The 27,947-nt window shown below is 54.2% G+C and overlaps 13 protein-coding genes across 13 annotated transcripts; 4 read left to right on the forward strand and 9 right to left on the reverse strand.

Annotated features, from left to right (window-relative positions):
• Positions 1–130: 130 nt before the first annotated feature.
• ATEG_06664 (putative nuclear membrane fusion protein Kar5) lies at positions 131–1,847 on the reverse strand (the record flags this gene model as incomplete). Its single annotated transcript, XM_001215842.1, has 4 exons — positions 131–159; positions 211–553; positions 702–923; positions 972–1,847. 4 exons carry the CDS (start codon positions 1,845–1,847, stop codon positions 131–133), a joined length of 1,470 nt encoding a protein of 489 aa, XP_001215842.1.
• Positions 1,848–2,394: 547 nt separating this feature from the next.
• Positions 2,395–2,879, forward strand: ATEG_06665 (mitochondrial 54S ribosomal protein uL6m; the record flags this gene model as incomplete). Its single annotated transcript, XM_001215843.1, has 2 exons — positions 2,395–2,668; positions 2,728–2,879. The coding sequence occupies 2 exons, from the start codon at positions 2,395–2,397 to the stop codon at positions 2,877–2,879; spliced, it is 426 nt and encodes a 141-aa protein (XP_001215843.1).
• A 36-nt stretch (positions 2,880–2,915) lies between these two features.
• Positions 2,916–4,504, reverse strand: ATEG_06666 (3'(2'),5'-bisphosphate nucleotidase; the record flags this gene model as incomplete). The annotated part of the gene is made up of 2 exons (XM_001215844.1): positions 2,916–3,309; positions 3,450–4,504. The coding sequence occupies 2 exons, from the start codon at positions 4,502–4,504 to the stop codon at positions 2,916–2,918; spliced, it is 1,449 nt and encodes a 482-aa protein (XP_001215844.1).
• Positions 4,505–5,393: 889 nt separating this feature from the next.
• ATEG_06667 (LSB5 family protein) lies at positions 5,394–6,807 on the forward strand (the record flags this gene model as incomplete). The annotated part of the gene is made up of 4 exons (XM_001215845.1): positions 5,394–5,408; positions 5,511–5,682; positions 5,709–6,747; positions 6,795–6,807. 4 exons carry the CDS (start codon positions 5,394–5,396, stop codon positions 6,805–6,807), a joined length of 1,239 nt encoding a protein of 412 aa, XP_001215845.1.
• Positions 6,808–8,679: 1,872 nt separating this feature from the next.
• ATEG_06668 (uncharacterized protein) lies at positions 8,680–10,497 on the reverse strand (the record flags this gene model as incomplete). Its single annotated transcript, XM_001215846.1, has 1 exon — positions 8,680–10,497. One exon carries the CDS (start codon positions 10,495–10,497, stop codon positions 8,680–8,682), a length of 1,818 nt encoding a protein of 605 aa, XP_001215846.1.
• An 876-nt stretch (positions 10,498–11,373) lies between these two features.
• ATEG_06669 (uncharacterized protein) lies at positions 11,374–13,178 on the reverse strand (the record flags this gene model as incomplete). The annotated part of the gene is made up of 2 exons (XM_001215847.1): positions 11,374–12,818; positions 12,869–13,178. The coding sequence occupies 2 exons, from the start codon at positions 13,176–13,178 to the stop codon at positions 11,374–11,376; spliced, it is 1,755 nt and encodes a 584-aa protein (XP_001215847.1).
• Positions 13,179–14,281: 1,103 nt separating this feature from the next.
• On the forward strand, positions 14,282–14,961 carry ATEG_06670 (uncharacterized protein; the record flags this gene model as incomplete). The annotated part of the gene is made up of 2 exons (XM_001215848.1): positions 14,282–14,294; positions 14,558–14,961. 2 exons carry the CDS (start codon positions 14,282–14,284, stop codon positions 14,959–14,961), a joined length of 417 nt encoding a protein of 138 aa, XP_001215848.1.
• Positions 14,962–15,353: 392 nt separating this feature from the next.
• On the reverse strand, positions 15,354–16,394 carry ATEG_06671 (uncharacterized protein; the record flags this gene model as incomplete). The annotated part of the gene is made up of 3 exons (XM_001215849.1): positions 15,354–15,710; positions 15,773–16,313; positions 16,369–16,394. 3 exons carry the CDS (start codon positions 16,392–16,394, stop codon positions 15,354–15,356), a joined length of 924 nt encoding a protein of 307 aa, XP_001215849.1.
• Positions 16,395–17,165: 771 nt separating this feature from the next.
• On the reverse strand, positions 17,166–17,753 carry ATEG_06672 (oxidoreductase, short-chain dehydrogenase/reductase family; the record flags this gene model as incomplete). Its single annotated transcript, XM_001215850.1, has 1 exon — positions 17,166–17,753. One exon carries the CDS (start codon positions 17,751–17,753, stop codon positions 17,166–17,168), a length of 588 nt encoding a protein of 195 aa, XP_001215850.1.
• Positions 17,754–18,753: 1,000 nt separating this feature from the next.
• On the forward strand, positions 18,754–19,400 carry ATEG_06673 (LAMTOR1/MEH1 family protein; the record flags this gene model as incomplete). The annotated part of the gene is made up of 3 exons (XM_001215851.1): positions 18,754–18,804; positions 18,875–19,026; positions 19,103–19,400. 3 exons carry the CDS (start codon positions 18,754–18,756, stop codon positions 19,398–19,400), a joined length of 501 nt encoding a protein of 166 aa, XP_001215851.1.
• Positions 19,401–20,156: 756 nt separating this feature from the next.
• Positions 20,157–20,935, reverse strand: ATEG_06674 (E2 ubiquitin-conjugating protein UBC8; the record flags this gene model as incomplete). Its single annotated transcript, XM_001215852.1, has 4 exons — positions 20,157–20,293; positions 20,344–20,525; positions 20,580–20,694; positions 20,899–20,935. 4 exons carry the CDS (start codon positions 20,933–20,935, stop codon positions 20,157–20,159), a joined length of 471 nt encoding a protein of 156 aa, XP_001215852.1.
• A 2,097-nt stretch (positions 20,936–23,032) lies between these two features.
• Positions 23,033–24,153, reverse strand: ATEG_06675 (3-methyl-2-oxobutanoate hydroxymethyltransferase ECM31; the record flags this gene model as incomplete). The annotated part of the gene is made up of 2 exons (XM_001215853.1): positions 23,033–23,650; positions 23,710–24,153. The coding sequence occupies 2 exons, from the start codon at positions 24,151–24,153 to the stop codon at positions 23,033–23,035; spliced, it is 1,062 nt and encodes a 353-aa protein (XP_001215853.1).
• Positions 24,154–25,510: 1,357 nt separating this feature from the next.
• On the reverse strand, positions 25,511–27,663 carry ATEG_06676 (protein serine/threonine kinase activating protein nimO; the record flags this gene model as incomplete). The annotated part of the gene is made up of 3 exons (XM_001215854.1): positions 25,511–25,624; positions 25,677–27,053; positions 27,196–27,663. The coding sequence occupies 3 exons, from the start codon at positions 27,661–27,663 to the stop codon at positions 25,511–25,513; spliced, it is 1,959 nt and encodes a 652-aa protein (XP_001215854.1).
• Positions 27,664–27,947: the final 284 nt, after the last annotated feature.

Below are 27,947 nucleotides of genomic sequence, written 5' to 3' on the forward strand. Positions count from 1 at the left end.
GTCAACGCCACGAACACCACAAGAAACGCCAGGAAAGAACAGATAAGTCAATAGATAGATATATGACAAGGGGGTATAGGTATAACAAACGAATCGTAAGCTTCATAACTTTTGATCATAAGAGCGTATATCAGAAGAATTTCGTCATCAGAAAATGAACTGTCATCCATGTCAGCATGTTGGTGAGTCCTAATTGAACATCGCACATACCTGCTCCCATAGCTAAGATCCCGGCAGCACGCCTCGAGCTATGTGCTCCACCGGCGCCTATAAGCAATGCGCATACTGTCCATGGCGAGACTGCACTCAACAGGCCACCTAGCAGCGGAATTCGTTTATATCTAGTGGTCGTCTCGTCCAGAACAGCCTGAACATTGGCTGTAGTTGCGACCGTCTTATCGAGGATTGCCTGTGTGATTCGCAGATTGTCGCTCAAGGTTTGCTGCAACTTCGACTGCTCCTTGAAAGTCTTGACCTGTTGGACTTGAGTTTCGTGTAAATTATGGGCTTTCCGGTTGGACTTCTCGAGCGACGTTTCAAATTCTCGCAGTCGCTTTGGAAGTTAGTATGAATCAAACCCTAAGGATCAGATGACGAACCTCGGCAATAACCTGTTCTTGCTGTAGCAAGAGACTGAATCTCTCATAAAGCCATTCCTGATGGTCAGCTCAAGCTCTGTTCGTCATGAAAGAGAAACATACTAAGGATGTATCAAAGCGTTCTACGCTCTGGGACAACTCGGGCATCCCAATGTTCACCATCCCTTCTAGCTGATTACTGAGGGATGATGCCAGTTCACGATGAGCAAGGGATGCTTGTTTATGAGCATCCATCATCTCTTCGTGTCTTCCGAGCGTCTCCTCATGAGTGCTCTTCAGAGTTTGTCGCAGGTCCCGCGCCTCGCCAGAAATATCTTGAATATCCTGTTCACCATTAGACCAGTACTATAGGATATCTGGCTTCAGTCATACCTTTTCCACGGTCGCCACTTCAGCCTGTAGGCTTCCAAAGGCCGTCTTGACTGTAACGAAGACGGAATGCACGCCCGACTCCACGTCTAGTATAAGACTCTCGAAGGACTCTTTGAAACGAGACCGTGTTACTTCCAGATCTCGTTCAACCTGAAGTCTCATCCCCTTCATGGCGTGCAAAAAGGCTTTATACTGGGTGGACTGCTCTGCAGCCGCTCGCAACGCTTCTTGGAGACCCTGGTTCAGTTTTGCCGAGCTTTCGACTATAGATCGGTAAAGTTCCAAAAGCTCCTCCCTCTCATTCTCAATCCTAGCCGCCTGGCATATCACAACAGCGTTCTGCCTACTGTTGCTATATGAGGTCCACCACTGAGGCCGCGACTCGAGAGATCTGAGGCAGTGTTCCAGAGCCTCCACAGAGGGAGCGTCTGCCTCGTTCAATTGGTATTTCGAGCGCGCAAAGCCGAACATGCCTTTTTTCTGTGGCGAGAACACTGTTACCGGAAGACAAGGGGATGGAGTGGACGCGCCCGCGCCGTTGATCTCACAGATTGCCAACCTTGCAGCGTACAGTGATCGGACGTGCTCCAGCGTCAAGTATATATCACTGTCCATGGCGTCTGTCTTCCCGCCGATCGACTGACAGGACGTGACTAGGCGGGAGGCTGCGATGCGGTTGCATGAGGGGGATGATTTCATGGACTCGAGGAGGTGAACTGCCTCGGCGAAGATTGCGTCCTGCTGTTGAGTTTTGGAGCTCAGGAACGACACTAGATCGACGTCTTCGGATGAAGAGTTCTTCTGCGAGAGGCCTGTTTTGGTTATTTCTATGTCCTCAAAGTCCCTTGGGCTACTCACTACTCGGGAAGGCTGCATAACTTGGCATAGCAAGAAGGACGACCTGCAGCATGAGCGTGTTTACAGCGAAGACAGCAAGCGTCGATAGTCTCGCCATCTTGACTGCCGGTGGTTGAGGAGAGCTGTGGGTCGGAAGAGAGGAGAAAGATTATCAAAGAGCAATGGTCCTGGCAGTAACAATCGGTATTAAGGGGATTCAATATGTTAAAGAGATGGCGATGTGTGCGAGAAACGTCCGCAACTGTAGTTTGAGGCTCGCGATAAATATAGTTGGAGACGGAAGTGAGAGTCGAGATGAAAAGCCTCACTTCGACGGAAGGGAAATGAACCATATAGCGACAACGAAAAGATCACACGATTATTATCCACATGGACATTTCGCATTTCCGTAAACCTCACTTCGCCGACACTCTTGAAGGAGTCCTGCGTCGTTGGATGTATATCTGGTGATCACGTGACAAGACATACGCTAGCCCTATTCGGCAGGCAGGGACGGCGGACAAAATCAATCGGCGTCGGAGATCAAACCACTCGCTCCACGCCATACATCACAACCCCCATCGCCATGTCGTGTTCACTCACTCAAAGCTGCTTCAGACAGCTTGCGCGGAACCCTCTGAGACAGGGCCCTCTGCCGGTTTTCCTCGCGCCGGCGTTTTCTCAGTTCCCCCGGACTCAGCCCTTCTCGACCACGACCCCGGCGCAATCTCGGGTTGGCGGCGCCGCGATCTCGATACCCCCGGAAGTCTCGTTGAAATTCATTGATCTCCCGCAGACGCAGGTGAGAACCCGGTCGAAGGAGATTCCTAAGACTGCAATTGAGGTCAAGGGTCCTCTGGGTAAGTACGACGCGGGCAATGACGGTTCGAGACGCACCGCTGATTGGATTCAATTACAGGTGAATTGACGTTGAACATCCCTCCCTTTGTGAATGTGACGCACGATGAAGCTCTCCGGAAAGCTAGCCTTACGGTCGAAGACTCGTCCGTCGCCCACCAGCGTGCTATGTGGGGTATGTTCAGTCGTTGTTTGTCGGCGGATTGCGTCTAATAGTACCTTCTCTCACTAGGAACTACTCGGGCACATCTACAGAACTACGTGTTGGGCGTTTCGGAAGGCCACATCTGCATTTTGAGTCTCGTCGGTGTCGGTTACAGAGCTACGGTCGAGCCCACGGCGACCACGGTCGAGCCCGAATACCCTGGCCAGCAGTTTGTTTCCCTGAAGGTCGGATACTCGCACCCGATCGAGCTGGGCGTGCCCCAGGGCGTCAAGGCCAGCACCCCGCAGCCGACGCGTATCTTGCTGGAAGGCGTGGATAAGAATGTGGTGACGAAGTTTGCGGCGGAGATCCGGGAATGGCGCAAGCCCGAGCCATACAAGGGCAAGGGTATCTTCATCAACGGGGAGACCATCAGACTCAAGGCCAAGAAGATCCGGTAAATGGGCGACGCGGCTGGGTTTCTTCTTTTTGTATCTTCTGTATATGTATATCCAAGCATGGCTTTCTTTTGCGATTGGTATCTATCCTATGTACTTTTAGACGCATCGAGCGTGCACATTTTGACATGACTCATCGCAATATGTGTAAACCTCGTAGATGGATTCGTATAATCTCACAGCTTCAGGACGGTCTTGACGGCGCCAATGACCTGGTCCTGAATGGCCTTGGGAGCGGCGACAACGCCCTTGTTGGCAGCCAGAGTCCTGCCCTTGCTGAAGTCCAATCCGTTGCCGTAGATATCCGTGACCTGACCACCCGCCTCGCGCACAATCAGATCGCCGGCCGCATGGTCCCAGATCTTTTCCTGGTAGTCCTTCTTGACCGGCAGACGCAGGTAGATGTCACCCGCGCCGCGGGCGATCGAGCAGTACTTGGCCTGCGAATCGAGACGCACACTGGGGGAGGAGATGCCGAGGAGCTGGGCGACGGCGGCGTTGTCGCCCTGAGCCGAGTGGCCAGCCTCGACACCCTCGCAGAAGACGGCCTGGGAGATATCGGGGACAGGACGCATGGAGATGGGCTTGCTTTCGGCGAGCGCAGCGTTGGTCAGGGGACGGCTCTGGGATCCGGCGCCCTTGATGGCGGAGAAGAGGACACCGTTGCCGGCACCGCTGGTCTGGTCGGCGCCAATGGACGCGGTCATGGTGGCGGAGTCATCGACGGGGAGGTTAGGGCAGCCAATGGCGCCGACCTTGACGTCGCCGTCCTCAATCAGGCCGAGACAGACGGCATATTGACCACCGCGGAGGAAGCCCTTGGTGCCGTCGATGGGGTCGAGGGCCCAGATGCGACCCTTGGGACCACCAGCACTCTTGCCCTGATCAATAATGTCCAGCATTGCGTCTTCGCTCGGCAGGGCGCCACCCAGGAGGTTGTCGCTCTCGGCGTCCTCGAGCTTGATGTCCTTGACCAGTCTCCAGATCTCGGCGCTCAACGCTTTATCCTCACGGAGGGAGCTGGCCTCTTCTTCGGCGACGATCTCATCGTTGGGGAAGTTCTTGCGGATGGCCTGAATGATCAAGGCCTGGGCGCCGAAATCGCCAATGGTCACGGGCGACTTGTCATCCTTGGATACGGTGCCCTTGGCCTTCTCGTTGAAAACCTTCTGGGTCAGGAGGGTGGCCCGCTGGACAGCGAGCTCGGCGATGAAGCGTTCCTGGGTGTACGACATATTGGCGAATTGAGTATAGGGAACGGAGGGAGTGAAGACAGGAGGAAGAGGAGGGAGATGGTGGCGGGGTTTTAAGATAATGGTGACCCCCAGGAGCAGAGTGGAGCAGATGATTAGACGGGAGAATGTTGAGAGTCCCGGTTGGCGAATGGAGAAACGATCAGCAGGAACAGGGCCAGGACTAGGGCCAGGACGCATAGGCAGAGAAGCAGAAGGAGGTCTTCAATTTGGATGGTATTGTATATGAGGGTAGATTTAATTGCGGGAGAGAAGCAGTGTACACTTAGTAGATGTACAGAGGAGATGACGACAGGACGGTTGTGGCCTGATGGACCAGGTGTCGAGGCACGCAGGCAGCTACCCCCGCCCTAAACCGCATTAAGAGAGGGGCAGACCCACGTGATCTCCCAAGATGTCCGGAGTATCAAATCAATCAGTCAACATCCCATGACGTGAGAGGCACCCATTGTTCTCTCTTCTGTTCTCGGCCGTCTATCCATCTCCACGCCAGCTCCTTGCTCGAGGGTCCCTGGTAGTCTGTTTGCTGGTTTCTTGCAGTCCATCCGTCTCTCCATCCTCACGTCTATTCCTACCTGATCTCCCTCGTGTCGGGCGCCCCGCCGAGGTTAATCAGTGCCCGCCCGGGTCTAACACGTCACCGTTTGGCTGCGGTTTTCCCTCTTCTTCCTCTTACGCTTTCGCAGGAAGCTATTTGCAGGTAGACCGTGCGCCCTGTTACACAGAGAAGGTCACCGTACGCCAACGCCACTTTCAATCCATTACGGTCACTTTGTGCTTGGCTCTAAGTCAGTCCAGCTGCGGGCAGTGCCATCCTGTTGAACCTCAAATCCAACGGTGAGCTCGCGGTTATCGCACCCAAGTTGTCAACATGTTCCACTCTTCGGTAAGTGCGATTGGTGCTCTCAACTGCAAGACCGTTCTTTTGCAGTATGCCCATTCCCATATGATTGCGCATTCGGCCTCGTCCTGACCCGTTCTTAAACAGAAACCATATTCGTCTGTGACCGTGCAGATCGAGGTCCTCACTAGTGAACAATATGAGATAGAAGACTCCAGCGGCATTGTGGATCTCATCGAAGCCATCAATATACAAAGCAGTGGTCCCACCGAAGCGAGTCGTGCCCTGCGGAAAAAGCTGTCCGTACCAGCACCCATCTGTACTTCCTGGTATTTTGACTGACAGATACTCATAGAAAATACGGCAACCTGCACCGGCAGCTGAGGGCCCTTACCATCCTCGACTTTCTCATCCAAAATGCCGGAGATCGCTTCTTGCGCGAGTTCGCCGATGAGCCACTGCTGGAGCGGCTACGGATCGCTGGCACCGACTCCCTGTCCGACCCATTGGTTAAGCAGAAATGCAAGCAGCTCTTTGGTCAATGGGCGGCCAGCTACAAAAACACCCCAGGGATGGAGCGCGTAACGGCACTTTATCGACAACTCCCGAAGCGCAAGCAGCCCACGACCCAGGCCAAAGCCAAGATTCTTCGTGAGTCTGGCAATACTTCAGACCCTCCTATGGGTCATACAGTGTCGATTTCGGCTGGAAACGGGCCTGCAACGCTCCTGAATGATCCCAAACATAAACGCACCTCCAGCAAGTCATTGAAGAAAGAGAAGAAGGAGAAAAAACATTTCAGTCGGTCCTTTAACTTTGAAAAGGAGAAGCCAGAAATGCTTCAGACGCTGGCTTCTGCCTCTGTGGCGAGCACAAATCTACTGAATGCACTCAAGTTAGTCAACCGAGAGACACAACGCGTGAGTGAAGATGCAGAGGTGCTCAATCGTTTCGAGACCTGCAAGCAACTCCGACGCCAGATCCTGCGATACATCCAACACGTCGAGAGTGAGGAGTACCTAGGAAGTCTGATCCACGCCAACGAGGAACTGGTCAACGCTCTCATGACGTTTGAAGTATTGGACAAGAGTGTGGATTACGACAGTGACAGCGATCAGGATGTCTTAGAGTCCGGATGGACACCAGACCGGGATGGCCGGGATATCAACGAGTCTTTTGCCGGCCTGGTCGTCAATCCACCTAGACCTCCGCGCCCTCCTCGCCCGCTGAGTATCACCGTTCCACCGATCCCCTCGTCTTCACAGCGACGCACGTACAGTGACAGTGAGTCAGCGACTGAGGAGGACGATGACGATGAGAATAACCCGTTTGGTGATCGGAATGCTATCCGCACACCGGGAATGGAAATCTCCGAACGAACCTGGTACGTTGACCCGATTGCCTGTATTCGTGATAACTAACTTGTTCCAGGAAAGAGGTCTAAGCGTCAATCGTAGAGGGGTTGACACCGTTAACGTGGTTTACCGAAGCTTGAGCGTGGAGTTAGGCACGGTCCTTTACATAACGTGAAAGGTGGGAATATGAGCAAGATGCGGAACTTTCGGCGCAGGAGGCATTGCTAGAGAGTTTACGATGCTATGGAGTCTATTGTATGACCAGAAGCAAGCACGATACCAACACGTTTGTTTTTATATCAGTTTGTGTTTTTCGCTGTAGGGTTGTTGCCAGCACCTACTTAAAAGGATGCGGCGAGCAAAAAGTACCACGGCTGTAGAGCATGAAGAGACAACTGGTTTCGGTGAAGCATAGAGCACCAATAGGCGGAAAGGATTGATTCATCGATATAGTAAGTATACTGGAAGATATCCACAACATACTAGACCACCAACCATCCTGTCCCTCCAGACGTCAAAGACTGACGCGAGTCTCATACTTGGAACGAAGTCTGTTACTTAGACAGACTCGCAGCACTTGAAGCAGCCCTGTACTCTATTAGCAACCAAACTCCAACCAGAACCACCGTATCCGGTGCCAAAGTGAAGAGATCAAAGACGACATACCGGTCCGATGCGGCCAACCGCCTGTCATTTCGCATTAGTCCCATTCAGAGCTATACCAGGGCAGAGTCCAACACTTACGGGGTGGGAAGGAGGACAGTTAGCCTCACGGCTGTACACATGGCACTCGGGCAGACAGTTCTGGGGGTTCTGCTGGGCCAGGACGGCGGGCGTCACGGCGAGCAGGGCGGTAGTGATGACGGCGAAGAAACGCATATTGATTGAGACAGAAGATGTCAAAGATGATTGTATAAAGAGGCCGAGTCTGATAATTAGAAGATTGACTCGCTGGAATGAAGCCTCATACTTATACCCTCATCCTTTCGGACAGATCAACCCACGATAGACTGAAGACTACCTGCAATCAATGCAGACTCCGCACCCAAGTGAAACATTTCTGCGATCAGCAATCCTGTTTACCACTTCGTGTGTCGGGGTGCGGTTCTGGCCGCCAGTTCGGTTCCTAGCGAGGCAAGGGACCACTTCGCCGTTCTCCATGGCTTCCTGCGCATTGGAGGACTATCATGATATCGTTTGAGCTAATACACCTGAAGTGGCGAGCTCTGCGAAAGGACTAGACTGGGTCAAGCAGCTGCGAATCTCAATGCCTCACCTAGCTCCAGTCATGGTCTGCCGATTGGAAGATCGGAAATCGGATAGATGTAACGTCCGTCTGGGGCAGAAAGCACCCACAGCAGGGTCCATCACCCCACTGGACATAACCGGTTGAGCTGTTCTTCTTACAAAGACTGCGGAGTACTCCGGAGTAGAGCAGGCCAGCTGAATTGAGTGATCGTTTAGCCGACGGTGGAGTGCTCCGAGGGCCAAGGCGAATCGAGTCTATTTTGAGAACAATCGGATTTCTCTAGTGGGGAACTGAACTGGCTGTATAGTCTGTGATCGAAAGGGACAGTCCGGACGACGTCATAAATGATAATAATATTGTTCTGCGTTCCACTCATACCAACGATCAAACCATGCACAGGTCCTCGTTGACAAGTACGGCTGGGTTGATGGTAGAGAGCCTGCGGATATCATCTAATGACCCAGGATTCCTTGCATAAAGGGTATTGTATTCTCAATTCCGAGCCATCTCCTAGAATGCATGTACATTGATCCTCCAGCTTATTAAACCAATATGCAGCAAATCCCCTGTACTCGACCCCTGGGGCCTATATAAAATATAAAAGCCATTTACACCGGAAGACAAATGCGTTTTGTAGACACCCCAGCCATGCAATATATCCCAGAAAACAGAGAAAGGCAACATATCATCGTTATCATACCGAGCATGAGAATCACAGCACCTTGGTTTTCATCCACTCGCTCGTCCCAACGCCCAGATTAAGCCCGTTTCTTGCCCACCAGCGTCGCACCCGTTCTTCCGCCCCAGACACCGGATCGGCGTCTTCCAGCGCCTCCTCGATGTCACACGTCTTGAACTCCACGCGCAAGCCGCTGCGACGCCACCATTCAAGGACATTGTCGTGCCCGTTCTTGGTGGGCCCCACGAGCACCTGGCAGTCAAAGATCATCTTTGCGCCTTTGAGTCGATACCAGAAATCAAGCACGTGGACATGTCCGTGGGTGCTGGCGATGCGGGCGACGGATTCTGCATGGCTGTACGGGATGCCGGAGGCGTCCCACCAGGCCAGGGATGCGGTGCGGCCGGACTGGGCGGCAAGTAGGACGGATTTACCCACCTTGAGCGGAATAGGCTTCGACGGCGGCGCGGTTGCCGAGGCGTTCTTCCACCAGTCGAGAACGGCGACGCGGCCTTCGGCACTGGCAGCTTCAAGGGCTCGCTCGGTATACCGAAGTTCGAGACCAGATGTGCGCCACCATTCGAGGACGTTGACGAATCCGGCGCGGGACGCCCCGTCCATTGCGTCGGCAATATACTCTTTATTCGGGAGGGACGGGGCATCGCGCCACCAGGTCAGGATGGTCGGATTACCGTAGATGGCGGACGCACGGTAGGGGAGGTTGGTAAGACGGGAGGTAGTCCAGAGGTCAAGGTGGTTTTCCGTCAAATAGGATAGGATATCAGTTCGGGAGAATTTGAAAATGAGGTGGCAGGCGAGGTCGGACAGCGGCTTCCATCGCGGAAGACTGTCGATGCGCTTTTTGATCGCCGCGAAAGACCCTCGCAGAATCGTGTATTCGAGCGAGGCGGGAGTCGACATCTTTAGAAGATGGCGCTGCCATTCCTTCGGGACCGGTAGGTTTGTCGGGATGCCGACCGCTTTGGCGATCTCCCAATCGTGTAGATGGTCTTCAAAAATATTCAGCCATAGCTCGATGGGTAGCGTCCGCGCGCCCTTCTCTGTCCTCGTAGGCCAAAATGGGACCTGCCGAGACATGGCCGCAGCTACAGTCTCGGCCGGTTTCTTTTCTGCAGAGATCGAGGGTTGGTAATTTTCGCTCGAGGTACTTGACTGATTCGGGCGCTGAGAGAAGGACAGACCTAGTGTCCGTGTGATCGTCTCATGAAGCTCGCGCAGCCCGTCCCAAGGCAACTGCACAAGTTCCTCCGGGTTGGTGGATTTCATTAAAACCGGAGTTACGACACTGATCCACGGCCACGACTCGTGGACCTCGCCAAGTTGACGACTGGTCAGCGGATGATGCCATTCGGACACGGTCATACTGGGTATTAAGACGACGGGCTTTGTCGAGATCCAGCCCCGAAGAAGCGCCAGCGTCAGGGTGTTTGTCATGCCGGATAACATGGACCCCAACGTCCCCGCATCCATGGGGGCCACCAACAGCATATCCGCCCATTCACACAGCTCCGCCGCTTTCGCCTTTAACCATCGTCGGGCTCCCGTCTTTTTCTCGAATGTTTGACTATCCACAGTATCCATGTAGTGGGGGACCTTGTTGGAGCCGGAGAGGAGGGCCGAGGGTTCGTCTGTGATTAGGCGGAGTTCGATGCTGGGATTCTCGACCAGCGATGACAAGACATTATCGACAAAGGCGCTTTCGGTGGAAAGGAGCAGGCGTTTTCGGCGGGAGACCGCCTCGGAGCTCGTCGATCCATGTGGCGGACTTTCGAAGCTTTCTGTATATCCAATCGATTTCCCCTCGGTATCTTCATCAACCTCCATCTCCATCGACCGGGTCGTCTCCAAGAGACTCAGGACACCACTAAGTTGATCGAAGATTCCACGTGGGCAGCAAGTATCGTATCGATTTGTAGAAGTGCGATGAAGGTGGTAGGAAGAGAAGGATAAGGAAATTGGCCGGCTGAGGGTCGCGCCGCAGTCTTTGAAAGACTAAAAGCAAGAGGACGATAGAGGGGAGAAATCAAGACTATCGGGTAGGTACGCAATGCAAGGAAGCGATAACAGTGCCGCCACAATAGGTCAAAGCGAATAAAAACCGGCGAGTATGGATGGGCCAACTGACGTTGCAGATGTCGCAGTTGCGTTATTGTCGGGGAACCACCTAGGCCGTCAGTGAGCCAGCCACGACACCCACTCAACGTACAGGATTCACCCAGCACAGGAACACGTATGGCAGGATTGGTGGGCTGATCGGGGTTGCAGGGAAGCGGTGAGCTGTTGGGATGGAGCTTGGGCGTAAATCGAATGTCCGTCCTCTCCTGATGCGGTCTGCTTCGCCGACGGGGAACAACGCCACGGCGGGCTGGGTGGAATGGCGACCCGGGGGGGGGGGGGGCTTATAAGTAGGTGTCGGAGAACCGCGTCAACGACAGAGGTGAAAAACGGAGGAGGAGGAGAACCTGGAAGTTAAGAGTTGAAGGAAAGAAAGATGATGGAAGCGACATGGAGAGGTCCATGGATGGTCGATATCGGCTTCCAATCGTGCTTCGGCCAATCGCGTCGGTTACCGGCGGCCGCTCTCCTGATTGGTCGGCCCGACACCCGTGCACGCCTCAGGCGTCGACAGACTACCGCCATTACGTAGAACACAATATGATTCCAAGGATCGACTATCTATCCTAATGCAAAGTCGTATATACACTCTCACCGCTCTCGCCGGGCCAGGTTGTTGTGCAACACATGCTCGCGCATGCCCAGGCTGACCAGCGCTCCCAGAACACTCAATCCCAATAGCGTCATGAACACAGCGCGCAAGGAGTCCATGTATGCATCCAAGACGCCCGCTTTCCAATCCAACGGGAGCTTTTGAATCTCATCCAAGCTGTCGCGGATGCGGGAGATAATCTCCGCCGCGTCTTTGCGGTCACCAAACCGGGACCAAAGCCCCGACTTGAGGACGTTCTGAAACACAGCGGAGGCGATGGTAATTCCGATCGTGCTTCCTGTGCTGCGGAAGGCGTAGGATGCGGATGTGATCACTGCATGATATTCATGGTCCACGGCGGAGATGAGCGCAACCAGGGTGATCGTCAGCATACTGCCGTAGGCCGCCCCCATCAGGAAGAAGTAGAAGAATGGCAGCCAGGACGGAGTGGTCAGGGTCAGGGTAGAGATCAAGACGCTGCTGGCCACCAATATAGCCATGGCCATGTAGCTAAAGATTTTATAGCGGCCGGTGGCTCGCATGAGGATCCCTGATCCCAATGATCCCAGAGACGTACCGATCGCTTGCGGGATCAAGCGGACCCCTGCAGCAGTGGCGGACAGACCCTGAACCTGGAAGAACAGTGGCAGGTAGAAAAGAAGCCCAAAAACGGCCATGGTCGAGAACCAGTTCGTGAGGCAGGACGAGGAAACTGTGCGATTGAGGAGGAGGCGGACAGGGATCACCGGCTCCGATGCGATTTCCGCTTCCACATAGACAAAGAGACCCAGGAACACCGCGGAAAGGGGCAGCGATGTCAAGACCAAGGGGTGTGTCCACGGGACCTTGTTGCCGCCCGTGTTCAGTCCCAGGAGTAGGAGAACCAGCGTCATAACCAGAGTACTTGCGCCGAGGAAGTCCACTCGCTTCAGCGCCGATTTTTCAGTCTCCTTCACGGGGATCTTCACTGTGAAGATGACGAGGATGCCGGACACAACGACAAACGGGACTTGGATCAGGAACGCCCATCGCCATCCCAATGTGTCGTTGATCCAGCCTCCAAAGACACCGCCCAGACCGCTGCCAGCTCCGTAGCAAATGTTCCCAATGCCTTGCCACACCCCGCGCTTGCGGAGAGGGACTAGATCCGAGGTCACAAAGGTTGAGATGGCTGTCAGGCCGCCTCCTCCAATTCCGGCCACCACCCGGCCCAGGATGATGGTGCTCTGACTTTGCGCCAGACCGCATATGAGGTTACCCGCCGCGAAGAAGATGTTGGAGAAGACGAGTCCGGCCCGTCGGGAGAAGATGTCGGTCAATCGACCGCTGAGTGGCTGACAGGCGGCATTCGATATTAAGTATGAAGTTGCCAGCCAGGAGAGAAGCGACAGTGAGTGGAACGAGGACGAGATCGGACCGGTCAGCGTAGCAACGATTGTCGTGTCTGGATTGTCAGCCAACGTCGAACAGAGATTACAGAGTTAAAAATCATACCGAGAGCGGCCAGGAAGACACCCACCCATATGCTTCCCAGCACCAAGATCAGTTCTTTAGTGGTTGGTTCCTTCACCAGAGGCACGGGAGACTCCTCCGACGGGCGGACCGACACAGGTTGTTCCCCCAAGAGAGGTGTCTGCTCTGACACGGAGTGTTCCCGTGGGGGACTTGTTCTGTCGGAAGACATCGATGTCTTGTGCAGAAAAATGGCCTGACTGTCCAGAGTGTTGATGGAGGGAGAGTGAGAAGCTGAAAACCCCGCGGGAGACGTGACGGGAAACTCCGCACATCGCTGGATCGGGCCCATTCCGACCCGAGGAATGCGAGCTTAAGCTTGTTGACAGGATTACCTCGTCGCGTGGATTATTTGCAACTCCAATTAAATGCAATCGACAAGTCCATCGGGTGTTGTTGTCTTTATTTCGCATGTCATTAGCCAAATAACATGGAGAACGACATCTCAGTTCAACGGCCAGCCGATTGACATAAGTATACAGGTACTTGAAACGACATTGCCGCAGCTGCATAGGCGCCTATTGCCTATCGCCTGACAGGATGCGCGTTGACGCTCTCGTTGAGGATGTCGAATCAGCAATCCCAAACTTCTCCAGATGTACGATGATGCGTTTCGCACTGAAATGCACGGAAATGACCGTAATCTCCCCGGCTTTCTATGCGAGACTCCAGGCTCAACACGAAGCCCCAGTTTGGGTAAGCGCCCAGATAGAGCCCATTAGCTTGCAAGCCAAGGAGTCGGTGGGTCATCGTGGAGTAGGAGTACGGAGTATTATCGTGTTCTCCATGATGGTACGTCGCTGTGGTGTACTCCGTAGAGTACATAGAAGTATAGAGGTTCTGGGTGAATGTTGCACTTGTATTCCGTATGGCTTCAACAGTCTGTCGAGCTGTCGAATGCCGAGTCGCAGACTATTCCGTAAGACATCGGAATAACCACTCCATGGTAGACTAGCTCCCACTGGATATGAGGAACGAGCGGAGATGAGGGACGACACAGCCACACCTGCGATGCTCAACACCTTGTAATAGGGGGAGGGTCAAGCTGCGATCGACAGAACGGCTTGTCAACACCCACAACCAGGACCAACTGTTGGTGCAGCGCCTTCTCCACGTGAGGGGATGTCATACTCCGTACGTGCTGGCACTCCGTAATTAACTATAATAATCTAAAGCACGGGAAAAGGAGGCGCCCAGGGATTCCTTTTAATCCTACAACTTCTGCCAGTGTCCAATTAAACTCTCTACTTCAGAGCCGTGTCACGTGGCAGGCAGCTCTTCTTTCTTCCCCTCGATCGTCTTCTCCTTCCACTCCTTTCCTTCCTCGATACAACTCTCCGTCTCTCCCATTTCTTACCTCTGTAGATATTCCATCGCCTCATTCCGACCATCAAGATGCCTGGTGTTCGTAAGTGCAGTCCCCGTCCTCCTTGCACCTCTCGCGCTAACCGTCACATCCACAGCTCCCGATGCGCTCCAGCAGTTGAAGAAGGGGCTGAAAGCCATGTTCCGCCGGAAGTCAAAGAAAAAGACCACTGGAAGCGCTCCGGCCGCTGCAGCTCCCGCAGAACAGTCGGCTCAAAACGCTGCTCCTGCGGCGGCGGCGGCTGAAGCGAAACCGGAAGCTCCAGCTCCGGCCGCAGAACCCAAGGCTGGTATGTTGTGCGCCAGTAATATTCACGATGCAGACTGACCTTCGCAAAGAAGCTGCCCCCGCGGATAAGCCTGCGGGAACCACTGCGCCGGCGGACGCTGCCGCACCGCAGCCCGAGAGCTCCAGTGCTGCCCCGGCTCCGGCCCCAGAGACGAACACAGAACCCGCACCCGAAACCAAGACCGAAGCTCCCGCGGCTGAGCCCAAGACCGAGACCCCTGCGCCGGAAACTAAGACTGAAGCCCCTGCTCCAGAAGCGAAGGCGGAAGCTCCCGCTCCTGAGGCAAAGGCCGACGCGCCGGTTGAAGAGACCAAGGCAGAGCCTGCCGCTCCTGCTGCCGAAAGCACCCCGGCCCCCGCGGCAGCTCCAGCTGTCGAGGAAAAGCCCGCCGAGGCTGCGCAGCCCGCGAAAAGTAGGTAGACATTCGTCCTTCCGTCCTAGAACTGTTCTGACCATAGACAGCCGAGGAGGCTAAGTAAACGACCTTCTGTCTCGGGTTGTTTGCGGCCCTTGCAGAACTTTCTGCTGTTCTTCGATTCTCCTGCACGCTTAGTCCGCCACGGCTTGTGTTGTTGTCTCTTCGGCCTGCATTTCATACCCCGCACTGGCCGTTTGTCGATCGTTGAAGTCGTGATTTTGTTTGTGTCCATGTTTGTCCGTATAGTTAATACCCCACGCGATCGAGACCGCTTTTGGTTGTTATAGCGAATATATCCATTATTTCACTGTAATTCGCCAGTATCCTGGTATATTAGAGGCAGCATGGCCCGAGGCGTCCAGGTATGGCTCAGTTGCAGCCAGCAAAAGGCAAATCAATCGTCCTCATCATGAGAAGAGTCTTGATCCGTCTCTGCAGGAGGCTCCAGGCCCTGTGCAGCGGCAGCGGCAGCTTTCTGCTCTCTGGCCTTTTGTCTGCGCTTGATCTTTCTCTCGCGATTCTTGCGGTTCCGTTTCTCCGCCTCCTTCTGCTTAGCTTCTTCCGCGGCAGTTACCCGCTTCCGCAGCTGGAGACGGCGTTTCTTGCCTGGCTTCTTGCGAGACTTGGGCTCCCTATCCGCCGGTTCCACAACGTAGACGGCACTGGCCGCCGTGTCGTTCCCAGTCGATCGAGGCAGCTTGGTCTGATGGCGCTTGAGATGCACCACCCGCCATGGTAGATCGCACCCGGGCTATAACACCATGTCAGCAGCTAAATCACTAGTTATAACGCATACCCCAACCATCCACTTACCCAAGGAACCTGCGCCCAACCCATCATCTGCTCCCCGGTCACGGCGACATCCTCAAACTGCTTCCGCTTCAGCGCCGTCGCAGCCGCCAGCTCATCACCAACGCTCGTCCCGGAAAGCAACGCCGGCGTGGTGAAGTAGTATTCCCAGCCACGAGACGGAGTCACAAACCGGCCCTCTTCAAGGCCCACCTCCCCCGGCGACGGCGAACGCAGCCGAATGCGCAGTTTCTGCGTTTTGGCTGCGTCCGGGTCTGCAGCCCCGGCCGTGTCGGTGCTCGTCGGTGCATCGGACTTCCGCGGCGCAGGGGCGCTGAACAGGCGAAACTCGAACTCCTGTTCTTCGTCTTCGTCGGCGGCGGTATCCGTCTGCGGCGCGGGCTCGGGCTTTTGCGTGTTTGCTTGTGCCGCAGGCGCAGGCGCTAGGTAATCGTCGAGATTGAGCAATTTACCGAGGAGACGGTGGGCGTCCGGCGCGGGATCGGAGACGGGGGATGGGGAGCGTGAGGTTGAGGCGCGGGAGAGGATTTCGTCGCGGCGGACGCTGCAGTTGGTGTTAGGGAGCTTCGTTTTGAGGGAGAGTAGAGACCGGGATGTACCGTTTAGCGTCTGGGAGCTCGAACATGGTGGGTTAAGTTGGTCGGAATTGGACAGTGATTGAGAATATTCCGACTGAGGTCCATGCAGCTAGGCGTGGTCTTCTGAAGTCGGCCTGTGGGGGAGGTGATGGGGATGTGCGGAGGGCTGGTGGTTGAGGACGGTGTGAAAATCGTCGGCTAGATTTTTGAGACATGGTGTTATTGCCACACACTTTGGTATGCGGCCACAGCTACAGCTTGGTAGTAACCGTAGTATCCTGGAGTATACAAGGTAGAATAACCATACTTATGAGATTGTTTCATTTTGAATTTTAAAATTGATGGAGAGACTCTTCATAGACATGCTTTCTACGTCAAGTTCACGCCAAGGTTGCCTTCAGTTCATAGTACAGCTGGGCTGCTAACATACAATCTCTGCAACAACCGTGCTTTACGAGAATAATATCCATTCCATCCTAGGTCTTTACGCAGCCTTGGTGCTCTGAAGTGGTCGATCAGACGCAACGACCACCGTCGACCTGGTGAGAAATGTAAGCATACGTCCAGCAAAGAATGACCCAACGGCAGATAGCTTACTTCCAAATTCACGCCAGTGATGAATTCGGCCTCATCACTAGCAAGGTAGCAGCACGCATTGGCAATATCCGCGGGGGTACTAGGACGACCCAAGGGGATCGTCGAGACAAACCCAGCGCGGTTCTCCTCCGTGTCCGGCTTTCCAAGGAACAGATGAGTTCTGTAGGTAGTGAGAGGCCATCATCAGCATTGCTCAAGCACTTCCCAAGAACAGATCGCACTTACAGTCCTGTGCTTCCGACAACCGGACAAACGCAGTTGAACCGGATCTTCTTGGGCCCATACTCCACAGCCATGGTCTTGCTGGCAATGCCCACCGCCCCCTTGGAAGCATTGTACCATGTCAACCCAGGCCGCGGCCGGAGACCAGCCGTGGAGGAGATCTGGATAAAGCACCCGGGACGATTATTCTTCTCAAAGTACGGGACTATCACGTTCGCAGAGAGATAGATCGACTTGACGTTGACATTGAAGCAGAGGTCAAAGTCGGCGTCGGTGACCTCGCCGGTAGGCTTGTTGCGGTACGTTGCGCCGGCATTGTTCACGACGATATCAAGCTGGCCGAATGACTCTAGTGTTGTCTGGAGAAGCGTCTGCCACGATTCTCTGCTGGTGACGTCGGCGAAGACGTACTTCCCGCCGAGCTCTTCGGCCGCCTTCTGACCATTCTCTTTGGACAGCTCTGCGATGACGACCTTGGCGCCTTCGGTGATGAACTTCTTTGCGATGCCGTAGCCGAATCCTGAACCGGCGCCAGTCACGATGGCGACTTTGCCTTCCAAGCGGCCAGGTCTGCTTTGGTGCGCCATGGTAGCGTATGGAGTGAACTGAGAAGAGAGAATAGGCGCTGAAGAACAACTGTGGTATGTTTGTCAGAAGAACGAAGAAATTCTGAAGGGTTCCGAGGGTGAAGGAGATTGAGGGTCTTTATCCCCTCTCCGAGAAGGCGTTTTGATGCGGGGTTTGGAATCAGCGCGGGGAGAAGTCCGGGTTACTGTCTGGGAGTACAACGTCCTTTCGGAGACCGTTTGGTTGTCCTTCCCAGAGACTGTTGTCTCCACCTAGTTCGTGTTGCTGTAATACTCGTAAGTAATTGGACTAGACCATGTCCTGTTGTCGCGACGTACTTCGGCTCATCGCGGTCAGGACGCTGTCTTCCGCTAGATGCGTCGGAGATTGAAGATCCTCGCAGTAGGTCCGTCAGCACTAGGCCTAGTGTCTGCGGGATTCTCCATTGAATATTTCCGCATGTCAATCGAGGAGTAACTACCTAGGTAGTGGTTGGAGTTCCATGGCCATCTCGTACCGACGTACCTCGAGACAAACTGTGGCCTGCACCTACCACCTATCAAGGCTGCGTCCATACAGTAGAGCATAGAAAGAACTAGGCGCTTCAGCAGACGCAGAAAATGAATACCCAACTTCCAAATACTGTGATGAATGAAGCAAAGCTGGCAACTTTACTCCGCTGGACCGCTGTATACTTCCGCACAGACCAGTTGTCAGCAACAATCGCTTACATAACCACCATTTCCGTCACCATCACATTCATCCACTCATTCGTGCACCTCGACATCGTGCTCTCAACGCCAGACACACATCCAAAACACCCGCATCACTGGTTGATGCATTGCCATCCCTCGGTCTCAGCTCCACTCCCTCGTTTCTTCCACACCGCCACCCTCCCGTCGAGTCCGATCCTCCCTCCCCGCAACTTCGTCATCCAAGCCATCCACCCCTGCGGGCATCTCTCTCTTTGCATGCCTTGTCCCCCATCAGTCCGGCGATAAAGCCCGTCCACTAGTCTAAATGGGTGTCTGCGCCTCATGTCTGGGGCACGCCCGGCGCGACAGTCCGGAGGTACGAGCCCGCACAAGCCGCAACGACCGGAAAATGCGCACGCGCGCATCGCTAACACACCACTCTCCAGCCTGAATCCTCTCGTCTGCTCGAAGAAGACCCCTACCAGTCCGGATACGGCTACGGGGCCCTCAACCACGCCAGCCAGGTCAACCAGCCCGACTCCGGGTACGTGCGGCGCGAACGTGAAGCCCTCGAAGCTATCTGTCAGCGGACGTCTGAGTGAGTGATATACGCTTCCTTACCCTCCAATGTGACCATGTCCCGAGGGTAGGCAATGGCTTACTGGTCGCGAAAGATCCGTCATCGATATCTGGTCCCTCCAGCCGCAGCCGCATTTGCAACCACGGGCCACCCTGCGCGGCTCCGTGTCCCCGTCTACGTCGCGCCCCGAAAGCCATGATGGTGCCCCCGTGAAAATCACCACTACCGCTGCCGAGACGCCCGAGGCGACTCGCCAGTCGGCTGCGGGCGAGCGTGGCGCCGTGCCGAAGCATTGGGGCGAGGTGGTGATCAACCCGCGGAAGGGGAAGAAGACGGGTGGACAAGACCTGGACAACGAGCGAGATTTCTTTGGTGTCTTGAAGGTGACGTGATGCGACGTGATGCGAGGTGGACAACAATGATGTGATATTGCCGCTCTTTTTTCTGGGTTGTTTTCTCTTCGTCTCTTCCCTTTGCTTTCCTCACAACTCGCCGGTCGATATAGTTGGTTCCTGTTCTGCATTCCTGTCTTGTTCACCCACGCTCTTTGATTTCCTTTCCGGTCTCGTTGAGATTCCGTATAATACCCCTGTTTCACCCCTTGTACAGAAGTTCCTTGTTCTTAAGATTTCTTTTGTATCGTTGGGCTGTGCGCTGCTCTGTCGGCGTGTCTAGAGATGTCATACGTAGCGTTGTGCTTTACTTATTACTACTCATTATGAGACATTCCACACTACTTTGTGATCAGTTTAACTAATATCTTGTATGGTGCTATCGGCAAGGAGATACAGTCCGCTTGTAACAACGGAAATCCAATGCCCACAATGTGCTGAAGAAATATGCACAATCTGAATGCAACAACATCAACGATAAAAAGCGACAATGACAATGTTATGGGAATGACCAGACAGCAGATGGTTCGTCAACTCCCCGAGTGTACACTCGCTCATTAGCCGCTCCGACCCTTGACTCCGTCGCGATCGCGTAGTCAAGTGCACCATAAACGTCAGAACTCCTCCATGTGAACGCCTGCCAGCCGGAAACCAAAACAAAGGAAGCAAATAAATAGCGTAATATCAATGCAGTATAGTCATGCTCGCAATGATCAACCCGTAGAAGCATGGCGGGGCAAGGGGCACCCACGGTGTCTAGACATCGTCCATTGTGCCGGCGGGCTCCTCCCCGCCAGACTCGTAGCTACCGGCGGAGCTCAGCTCATCCTCTGACTCAGTATCTTCGCCGGCCTCGTCGACCGCTTCTTTACTCGCGTACTTGGCCACGTACTCTGCGAGACGCATTAGCTGAGGCGGGTTTTCACGTAGTGCCAGCACACACCTTTCACTTTCGCCTCGTAGCTCTTGGGTTCCCGCATGAGCATTGCAGCGGCCTCGCCATTCAACGGATCCGAGGGGTTCGGGTAACGTAACAGTTGCGGAAGGAAGACCTCGAAAATATTTATCATATCGTACATCGGGGACCATGTTTGGTTGATAACGTCCAGGCAAACGGATCCGGAACTGGAAAAAACACAGATGAGTGGGCTGTCACTCTGGTTGGTGCGAGTGACTTACAGCTCATCAATGTTGGGATGGAAGATGCGATTGACAAATCCGATGCTGGGACTCTTATACGGATACTGATCAGGGAGTTCGACGTGGATTTTCCAGTGTCCACCAGCGAAAGGCGCTGCGCTCGGTTAGCCCAGGAGTCGCGAGGAACATGACACAACACCTACTTTCTTCAGGGCCCTTGAAGCGCACGTAAAACTCTTGCCTGTTGCGAGTATTCTCTGTGAGTATTGTGTCCTTTGATTTCTCGCCGGTAATAGGGTGTAAACGTACACTATCCGCCATTAGCACGTCATATGGGTGGCGACACGGAAGCACTCACTGTTGTCATTGACCAGCGTCACCTCATAGTCACTCATGAGCCTATAGTTCCATCAGTCAGTCTCCTAGCCGTGTGTCGGGTCATTCGGTGGTGCATTTGTCGGGTATCGTCATGCAGGTATCCGATGAGCGGAGCAGAGCGAAGGGTCACTATAAGGGAGATAGGAAATGCGTACATCCTGCAAAAGTTAGCAAGGTCCAGAATTCAGTAGTACTATCCAGGATAACTGACTTCATCACCTTTAGACGAACGTATGTTAGCGCCCTATACTTCTTATCTCGTTGGGTAACGGGAGTGGCTCACATCGGTCTCGATTCTCCGCTTCGGACTACTCATCTTGAAGAGGCTGGTCTCTCGAGGGAGATAGAAGCTTTGTACGAGGGCGTAAAAGGCCTAGTACGAATTTCGGTCGAATTGCGCGAGCGAGGCGTGTCCACGATGGTCCCCAAGAATGAAGCGGGGAAACAATGAACAAGCGGGGCGGTAGATACGACGGTCGAGAAGTTGAGATCAGAGGGTGGACAGTGACTGAACAGGGAGGTTAAGAGGGAATGAAGTGGACGACAGGGCAGACACGTGGGCAACGCAGAGTGAGCAGAGGTGTGAGGCAGCAATCGGGCAGTGTTGGCGGTGGTTAAGAGGAAGAAAGAGAGCGGAAGATGAATGATGATGGCACCACTGAGAGGGTCACTCCCGGCAGTCATGTGGTGACGGGTGACTCAGCCAGAGCTCCGCTGAACAGTCACAGACAGACACATTGGGAACATCATCCGTCTTCTTGGAACCCATTGTCGATCTTCCTGCTGGCACTGTCGTCATTCGGTAATTACCGTCTATCGCCTGGCTTATCATGGGACTAGATTCGGCGCCTACGGTGGCGATATGGATCCCCGGCTGCTTGGCACTATCGGCGGTTAGCTTAGTACCTTGAGTGGTTTCAGGAACACTGGCAATAACATATAGAGTGTTGTAAAGTGGATTCACTGTAATAAATAATAGTAACATCATACGCTCATACTAACAAGAGCACAAAATGTGATATAGTTCATGATGAATTAGGGTGCGTTAATATTGGTGCCTCAGGCATCAGTTCTGTTATCCATAAGCTCTCCAACAACTGTTTCTCCTGCCCCTCACTCTCCATGATACACATCCCATTCTGCATAAACACCCTTCTATAACATACCTCTCACCCAACGACAACACCTCCCCGATAATATCATGGACTCCTCAAGCTCCCGAGACCCCTCCGCCCAGAATTCCCCGACACCAGAGCACCCAATCCGCAAAACCAGTCTAAGCCATCGACCAGCCACCAGTCGATCCAAGGCCTCGGAATCGACCCCATCCGATGCCAAAAATGCCCCGATCCCAGACGACGAGCATGGCGCGGACCTGCCCATGACCATGTCCGCTTCCGTCCTGCTTACCAGTCTGCCACGTGATGCGCATCAAGCATTGGCGGATGCTGAAGCCATCGACACAGGAAAGGGTGCGTCCGCCCAACTGCGTGCATTGTTAGTATCGATAATAACTGTACTACAGTCACCGTGCGCTTCCAGCCGCTTCCCTCGGCGCCTATCCTGAAGAATCGCGTCTTCAAGATCAGTGCGTCGCAGAAGTTCGAAACCGTCGTCAAGTTTCTGCGCAAGAAGCTCGACTGCAAGGACACGGATTCTGTCTTTTGCTATGTGAACAGCGTCTTTGCACCGGGGCTGGATGAAGGCGTTGGCGGGTTGTGGAGGGTACGTCCCTTTGTAACCGTCTACTTCACCGAACGGACTTGTCAACTGACATGTATCTAGTGTTTCAAAACGGACGAGCAGCTCATCGTCGCCTACTCTATGACCCCTGCCTTTGGATAGGAGAAATCAGTCATCTGGTACAGTATATACACAGTCGGCAGCTGAGATCATGACTAAATGGCATCAGGACATGCTAGTGCAGTAGAGAACAGCCAGCTGGCAACTGTCTACTGATCATGATGAAGACGAGGTATCATAGCCAAAAGAAAGAAACAAAAGCCGAACAAGACATTATGCTAAATTTACCAATGCAAAGTCATGCCACCCATCAAGCCATCCAGAAGGACGCAACCAGCCCAAAGCGGAGGAAACAAGAAAAAGAATCGCCATCACTGGTGAATCTGGTCGACCACCTTTTCAAACTCCTCCAGCTCCTCCTTCGGAATCGGATACGTATACTCCTCCGACGGATACGCCCGGCTCTTGACCTCCTCGCGATACTGCTCAATACCCTTGATCGCCTCCCCCCAGACATCCGCGTACTTCTTCACGAACTTGGGCAGGAACCGCCCCGGCGGGAAATTCCCCGTCATATCAATCTGCACGAGGACCTGACCGGAGCAGCCATTCCCAGCGCCAATGCCAATCGTCGGCACGCGCAGCTTCTTCGTGATGATCGCCGCGACCTCCGCCGGCACCGCCTCGAGAACCACCATGAACGCCCCAGCCTCCTGCACGGCCAGCGCGTCCTTCAGCAGCCGCAACGCGCCGGCGGTCGACTTGCCCTGCACGCGGAACCCGCCGAGGGCGTTCTGCCGCTGCGGCGTGAGCCCGATGTGGCCGACGACGGGGATGCCCGCCTGCGTGACGCGCTTGATGGTCGGCGCCATCTCCGCGCCGCCCTCCAGCTTCACGCCCTGCACGCGCCCCTCCTTGACGATGCGGATGGCCGACTGCACCGCCTGCTCCGGCGACACCTCGTACGACCCCATGGGCAGATCCGCGACCTAGCCTGTCAGTCGATCCTCACACAGCTAAAGACAATCGATCGGAGAGAGGAGCATACCGTGAAAGAACTTTTGGCCGCGCGGGCCACACTCCGACAATGTAGGATCATCTCCTCCATGACGACCTCGCTGGTATCCTCCATGCCCAGCGCCACCATGGCCAGACTGTCCCCGACGAGAACCATCTCCATGCCGGCGGCGTCGGCGACATGGCCGCTGGGGAAGTCGTGCGCTGTCAGCATGGTGATGGGCTCGCCTTTCTTGTATAAACTGCGTAGGGTCTGCATGGTGACTTTCTTTCTCGGGTTGGCGGAGACGGCGCCCAACGGCGAGTGGGAGCTATGGCGGACAGGGACATAACAGGCGGGACTGGCTCGGTGAACAGGGGGAGAGTGTCTAGCTGCAAGGAGAGGCGCGAGGTTCGTTGCAGGGCCAGTCCGGACAGGGATATGGACTGCAGCGCGGGCCAAACAGGCCACTGTCGTCCTTGTAGATGCAGCCATGGTATGTGGGTAGGAATCGACACTGGTGGACGAAAGTAATGCAGAGAGAGCAAAGAGAAAAATAGATGCCAGGAGGTTAGGTCTGGAGAAGATGGCGTCACTACCCGACAAGGACTCAAGGCGAAGGCGATTTTTATCAATCAGTCAGTCAATCGGATCGAGTTGACTTAAGCTCCACACGACCCATGTACCAGAATGATGTATGTGCGGTGTATGTCCCGTTACCCCTCCTGACACAGGGTTCCAACAGACGGAGCTGGGAGAGAGAGCGATTTGTCACAGATGTCTGCAGAACGAGGGATGGATCGCATGGTGGACGTTGCCTCGATCACCGAGGCCCGAAGCCTTAAATGTCATTGAACGTGCTGGTATATGCAGCGTAGTCCCGAGCATCCCCAGACCCGGCTTGCTTAAAGTTGCCATTCTGCCGGTTGTTCAGGACTCGGTGAGCCACGCGGCCCTGTCATTGGCGGCTGTCCATGTCTGCTCCGCCGGCCTTTCCACTTCTTCCGAACCGAGGTTGTTCGTTTAGATGCGGCACGATATTGGATTCTATTCCCTTCTCTCCATACAGGTACACTTATAATGGCTAGAAATTGATCCATTAGCATACTACTATGCACTTCTTCCCGCCCGAAACCACCACCTCCGAGAAAATAGAAGAGAAAAAATATGGGTGCAAACTAGACCGCCTCAAGTCCAGCCACCAAATAATCACCAGAGAATCAAAACACCACCCGGAAAAGGCATGCATCGTAACGGCCTTTTCTATGCAACAACCCCAGAAGACCTCCGCCCACCCGACCTAGATCGCCCAAAATAATCAAGTAAGAGATGAAAATGATGAAGAAAGAAAGAGAGAAAGAAAGAAAAGAAAGAGCAGGTCGGTGAATGAAAGAAAATCAGAAAGAAGCAGAATTAATCAGCCAATGCATACCAATGCAGGCAGGATGTCCCATCAGTCGGTATATAGCTGAGCAATTTTCAACAATCAGTGCATGTACTGCATGGACACCGTAGACTCCACGCCGCTTCTCAGCCTGCTATTTTCATACCTCCGCACGTGGAGGGAACTCCCGCCTTCTTCAAGAGCCCAGCTACCATGGCCAAAGGTAGGTAGTCGCTGGCATGGTGGTTGGTACCTTTCAATCTTGAAGTCGACGGGAACAATGGCAATGCACGTAAATTCCAAGGACGCCGGCTATATGATGATGCAATCAATATCAAGTACAATCAAACCCACAGTGGAGAAAACAATATGCATAGTGTCTCATGTGCACATAGCGATAGGAGACAGAGAAATGCGTCAATGCCCGGGATCGCCGAGGAAGCGCCTCGCCATTCACCTGGACCGTTCCTAGAATTCGTATTCGTCCTTCAGAGGTCGCTGGATTTGGAAGAGCAAGGAGTCCAGTTCGGCCCAGTTCACGTTGTTGGTGGCGAACTTCCGGTGCTTTCTGGTCATTACGTGCTGGCCACCTTGTCAGTATGGCGGTCCTGTACAGTACAATGCAGTGCTTTACCTCTTCAAAGTCATCAAACTTGTCCCGACAGTTCTCGCAGTATCCTGGCTTGGGATCTCGTCGTCTTTCCCGCTTCTTCTGAGGTGCAGCCTTGTTGTTGCTGGGTCGCCGCTTCGAGGTCTCATTGCCCTCTGAATGGGTAGTGTCTTCCTCAATCACATTGCCCAGCTTTTCTGCGGGATTCAACTTGCCGGGCAAGTTACCCTGGGCTCGGTTGGCCTTCAGGGCCGAGACATTTGCAGGGCGGTAGGATGAAGGCGCCGTGCCAGCTGAAACAACACCATTACTCTTCTCCAGGACCTTCCTCTTCAGCTCATGAACCTCTTTGCTCACCCCAGCTTTGGCCCCGGGAGCTGCGGCAGTGGAAGACACCATCTGGGAACGAATGGCAGAAGTGATATTCGAAGGCTGAACACCCGAGGCGGCAGGTTCGCGGCCATGGTAGAAAGGCCCATTTCGGTTCAACGGGGGCGGGGGGATGAAACTTTCAGAGCTCTTCCGTGGTGATAATGGTTTGGCTGGTTGGGCGTTCTGCGTTTCCGGCTGCTTAAGATTCGAACCTGCATCCTTGGGAGCCTCTATAGGGCTGGGCTCTTTTCCAGCATCAGGGTCGCCCCCCCGCTCCTTCGTGACCTGGTCCAGGTCATTTGTCTTGATTGTGCGTGCTTTTTGGAGAGGTGCGGCCTTAGATGCAGCCTTCCTCTCCTTTTCTTGTTGACGGGCCCGATGTCGTTCTACCTCTTTCTTGGATGGCGGTTCATCGATAAAAGGGCATTTTCCGAGTGGTGCACTCCTGAACTGAGGCCAAATGCCATCCTGTCGTCGTGCAACCTTGGGGTATTCTCGGACCATCACAGGCTTGGTTTTCTCGTCCATATCATGAATATAGATAAAAGGTCCCTTGAACATGACCAGGTCCTTCAGTACTGACATGGGATTGCGCTCTGAAGGACCATGAAGCTCGTTTTGGAGAACCTGAGACAGATCAGTCTCGCCCCTGGTGCGGGAATATCCGCCACCAGCAGTGTGCCGCGTGGGGTGACCAGCATGGCCCGCAATCTCCCCATCATTGATGGTTGCAATCATCCGTTGGAGCTTCTCTATGGCCCAAATCTTCATTCCCATCTGACGAGCTCGATGCAACACATCCATACTGGTTTGTTCCCGACGCGTATCGGTCTTCAATGATATATGTAGGTGCGTGTCAGCATGCTTCTCTAGTAGGGATGGATTGACGGTTTGCAGGGAGCCGTCTACAGTTGTTTGATCCACCGATTCCGCATTAAACTCCGTTGGGCTTGTGGTGTCATTTTCGGGAGGGATGGGACGCGACGTGACAACGTGGGTAACTAAACGCGAAAAAAATTTCTCTTCACGCTGTAATGATGGTCAGCATTGATATACAAACTCATAAACTTCAGGTTTGGGGGGTAGAGAGCACAAGGGCAACGAGAAACAGTCTGTAGATGATATTTCATCCCTGCGGCTTCTCACAAAGTTCACAAGCGGAATCACTTACAGCTCCCAATTCTCTGACTTGTCTCGAGCACTTGGTGCGTAGATCCTCTGGTATACTGTCAAAGTAGAAGACGAACTGAGGGAAAGCCTTCCGGTAGTGCCTCTGCCATTGTCGGATAGAGTCGAGAGTCTCAGCCGAGGGCTTCTCGTGTCGTGCAGTTCGAAGCTGACGCTGTCGATCATTGTCTCTGGCTGCCACCAGCCTCTTTTCAAACGCACTCAACTGGCCATTGGTCGTCCGTCGGGCGAAGAGTTTGGAATCCGCGTTCTGCGTGGCGGTGGAGCGGGACCGGGTCGGGGAGCGCGACTCGAGCTCTGCACCCTCTACGACCTGCTTCTTGGGGGGTGGCTGGCCGTAGGCGATATCGAATTGGGCGTTCGACCTGGGGCGTTTGGCCGGCACGAGACCCGGCCGGTGAGGAGAATTGGTGGCATTGGGCACGTTGGCGAGTGGACGGCGAGTCGACATATTCAGGGAGGTCTGTGGGGAAGGGGGTACGAATACCGCTGCCATCGGGTAATAATAGACCAACCCTGAGGGAAGACGAGGTTTGGAGTGAAATGCCCGGTCGCGAGGGGCAGTTCAAGCCGAGCACGCGATGGGTTACACGTCTCGAGGGGGGTCGAAGGCAGTTAGAAAAAAGACATATTCGACGCGACTTGTCGGGCGGTAGTAAGGAACGGAACAAGAGACGGGCAGAAGAAGAGGCGTAAGTCAAGTCTTCTCCAGCCAGAAAGAGAGTGAAGGAAGGC

Source organism: Aspergillus terreus, genomic scaffold, assembly GCF_000149615.1.
Source record: "Aspergillus terreus NIH2624 scaffold_9 genomic scaffold, whole genome shotgun sequence".
NCBI classification, from domain to species: Eukaryota; Fungi; Ascomycota; class Eurotiomycetes; order Eurotiales; family Aspergillaceae; genus Aspergillus; species Aspergillus terreus.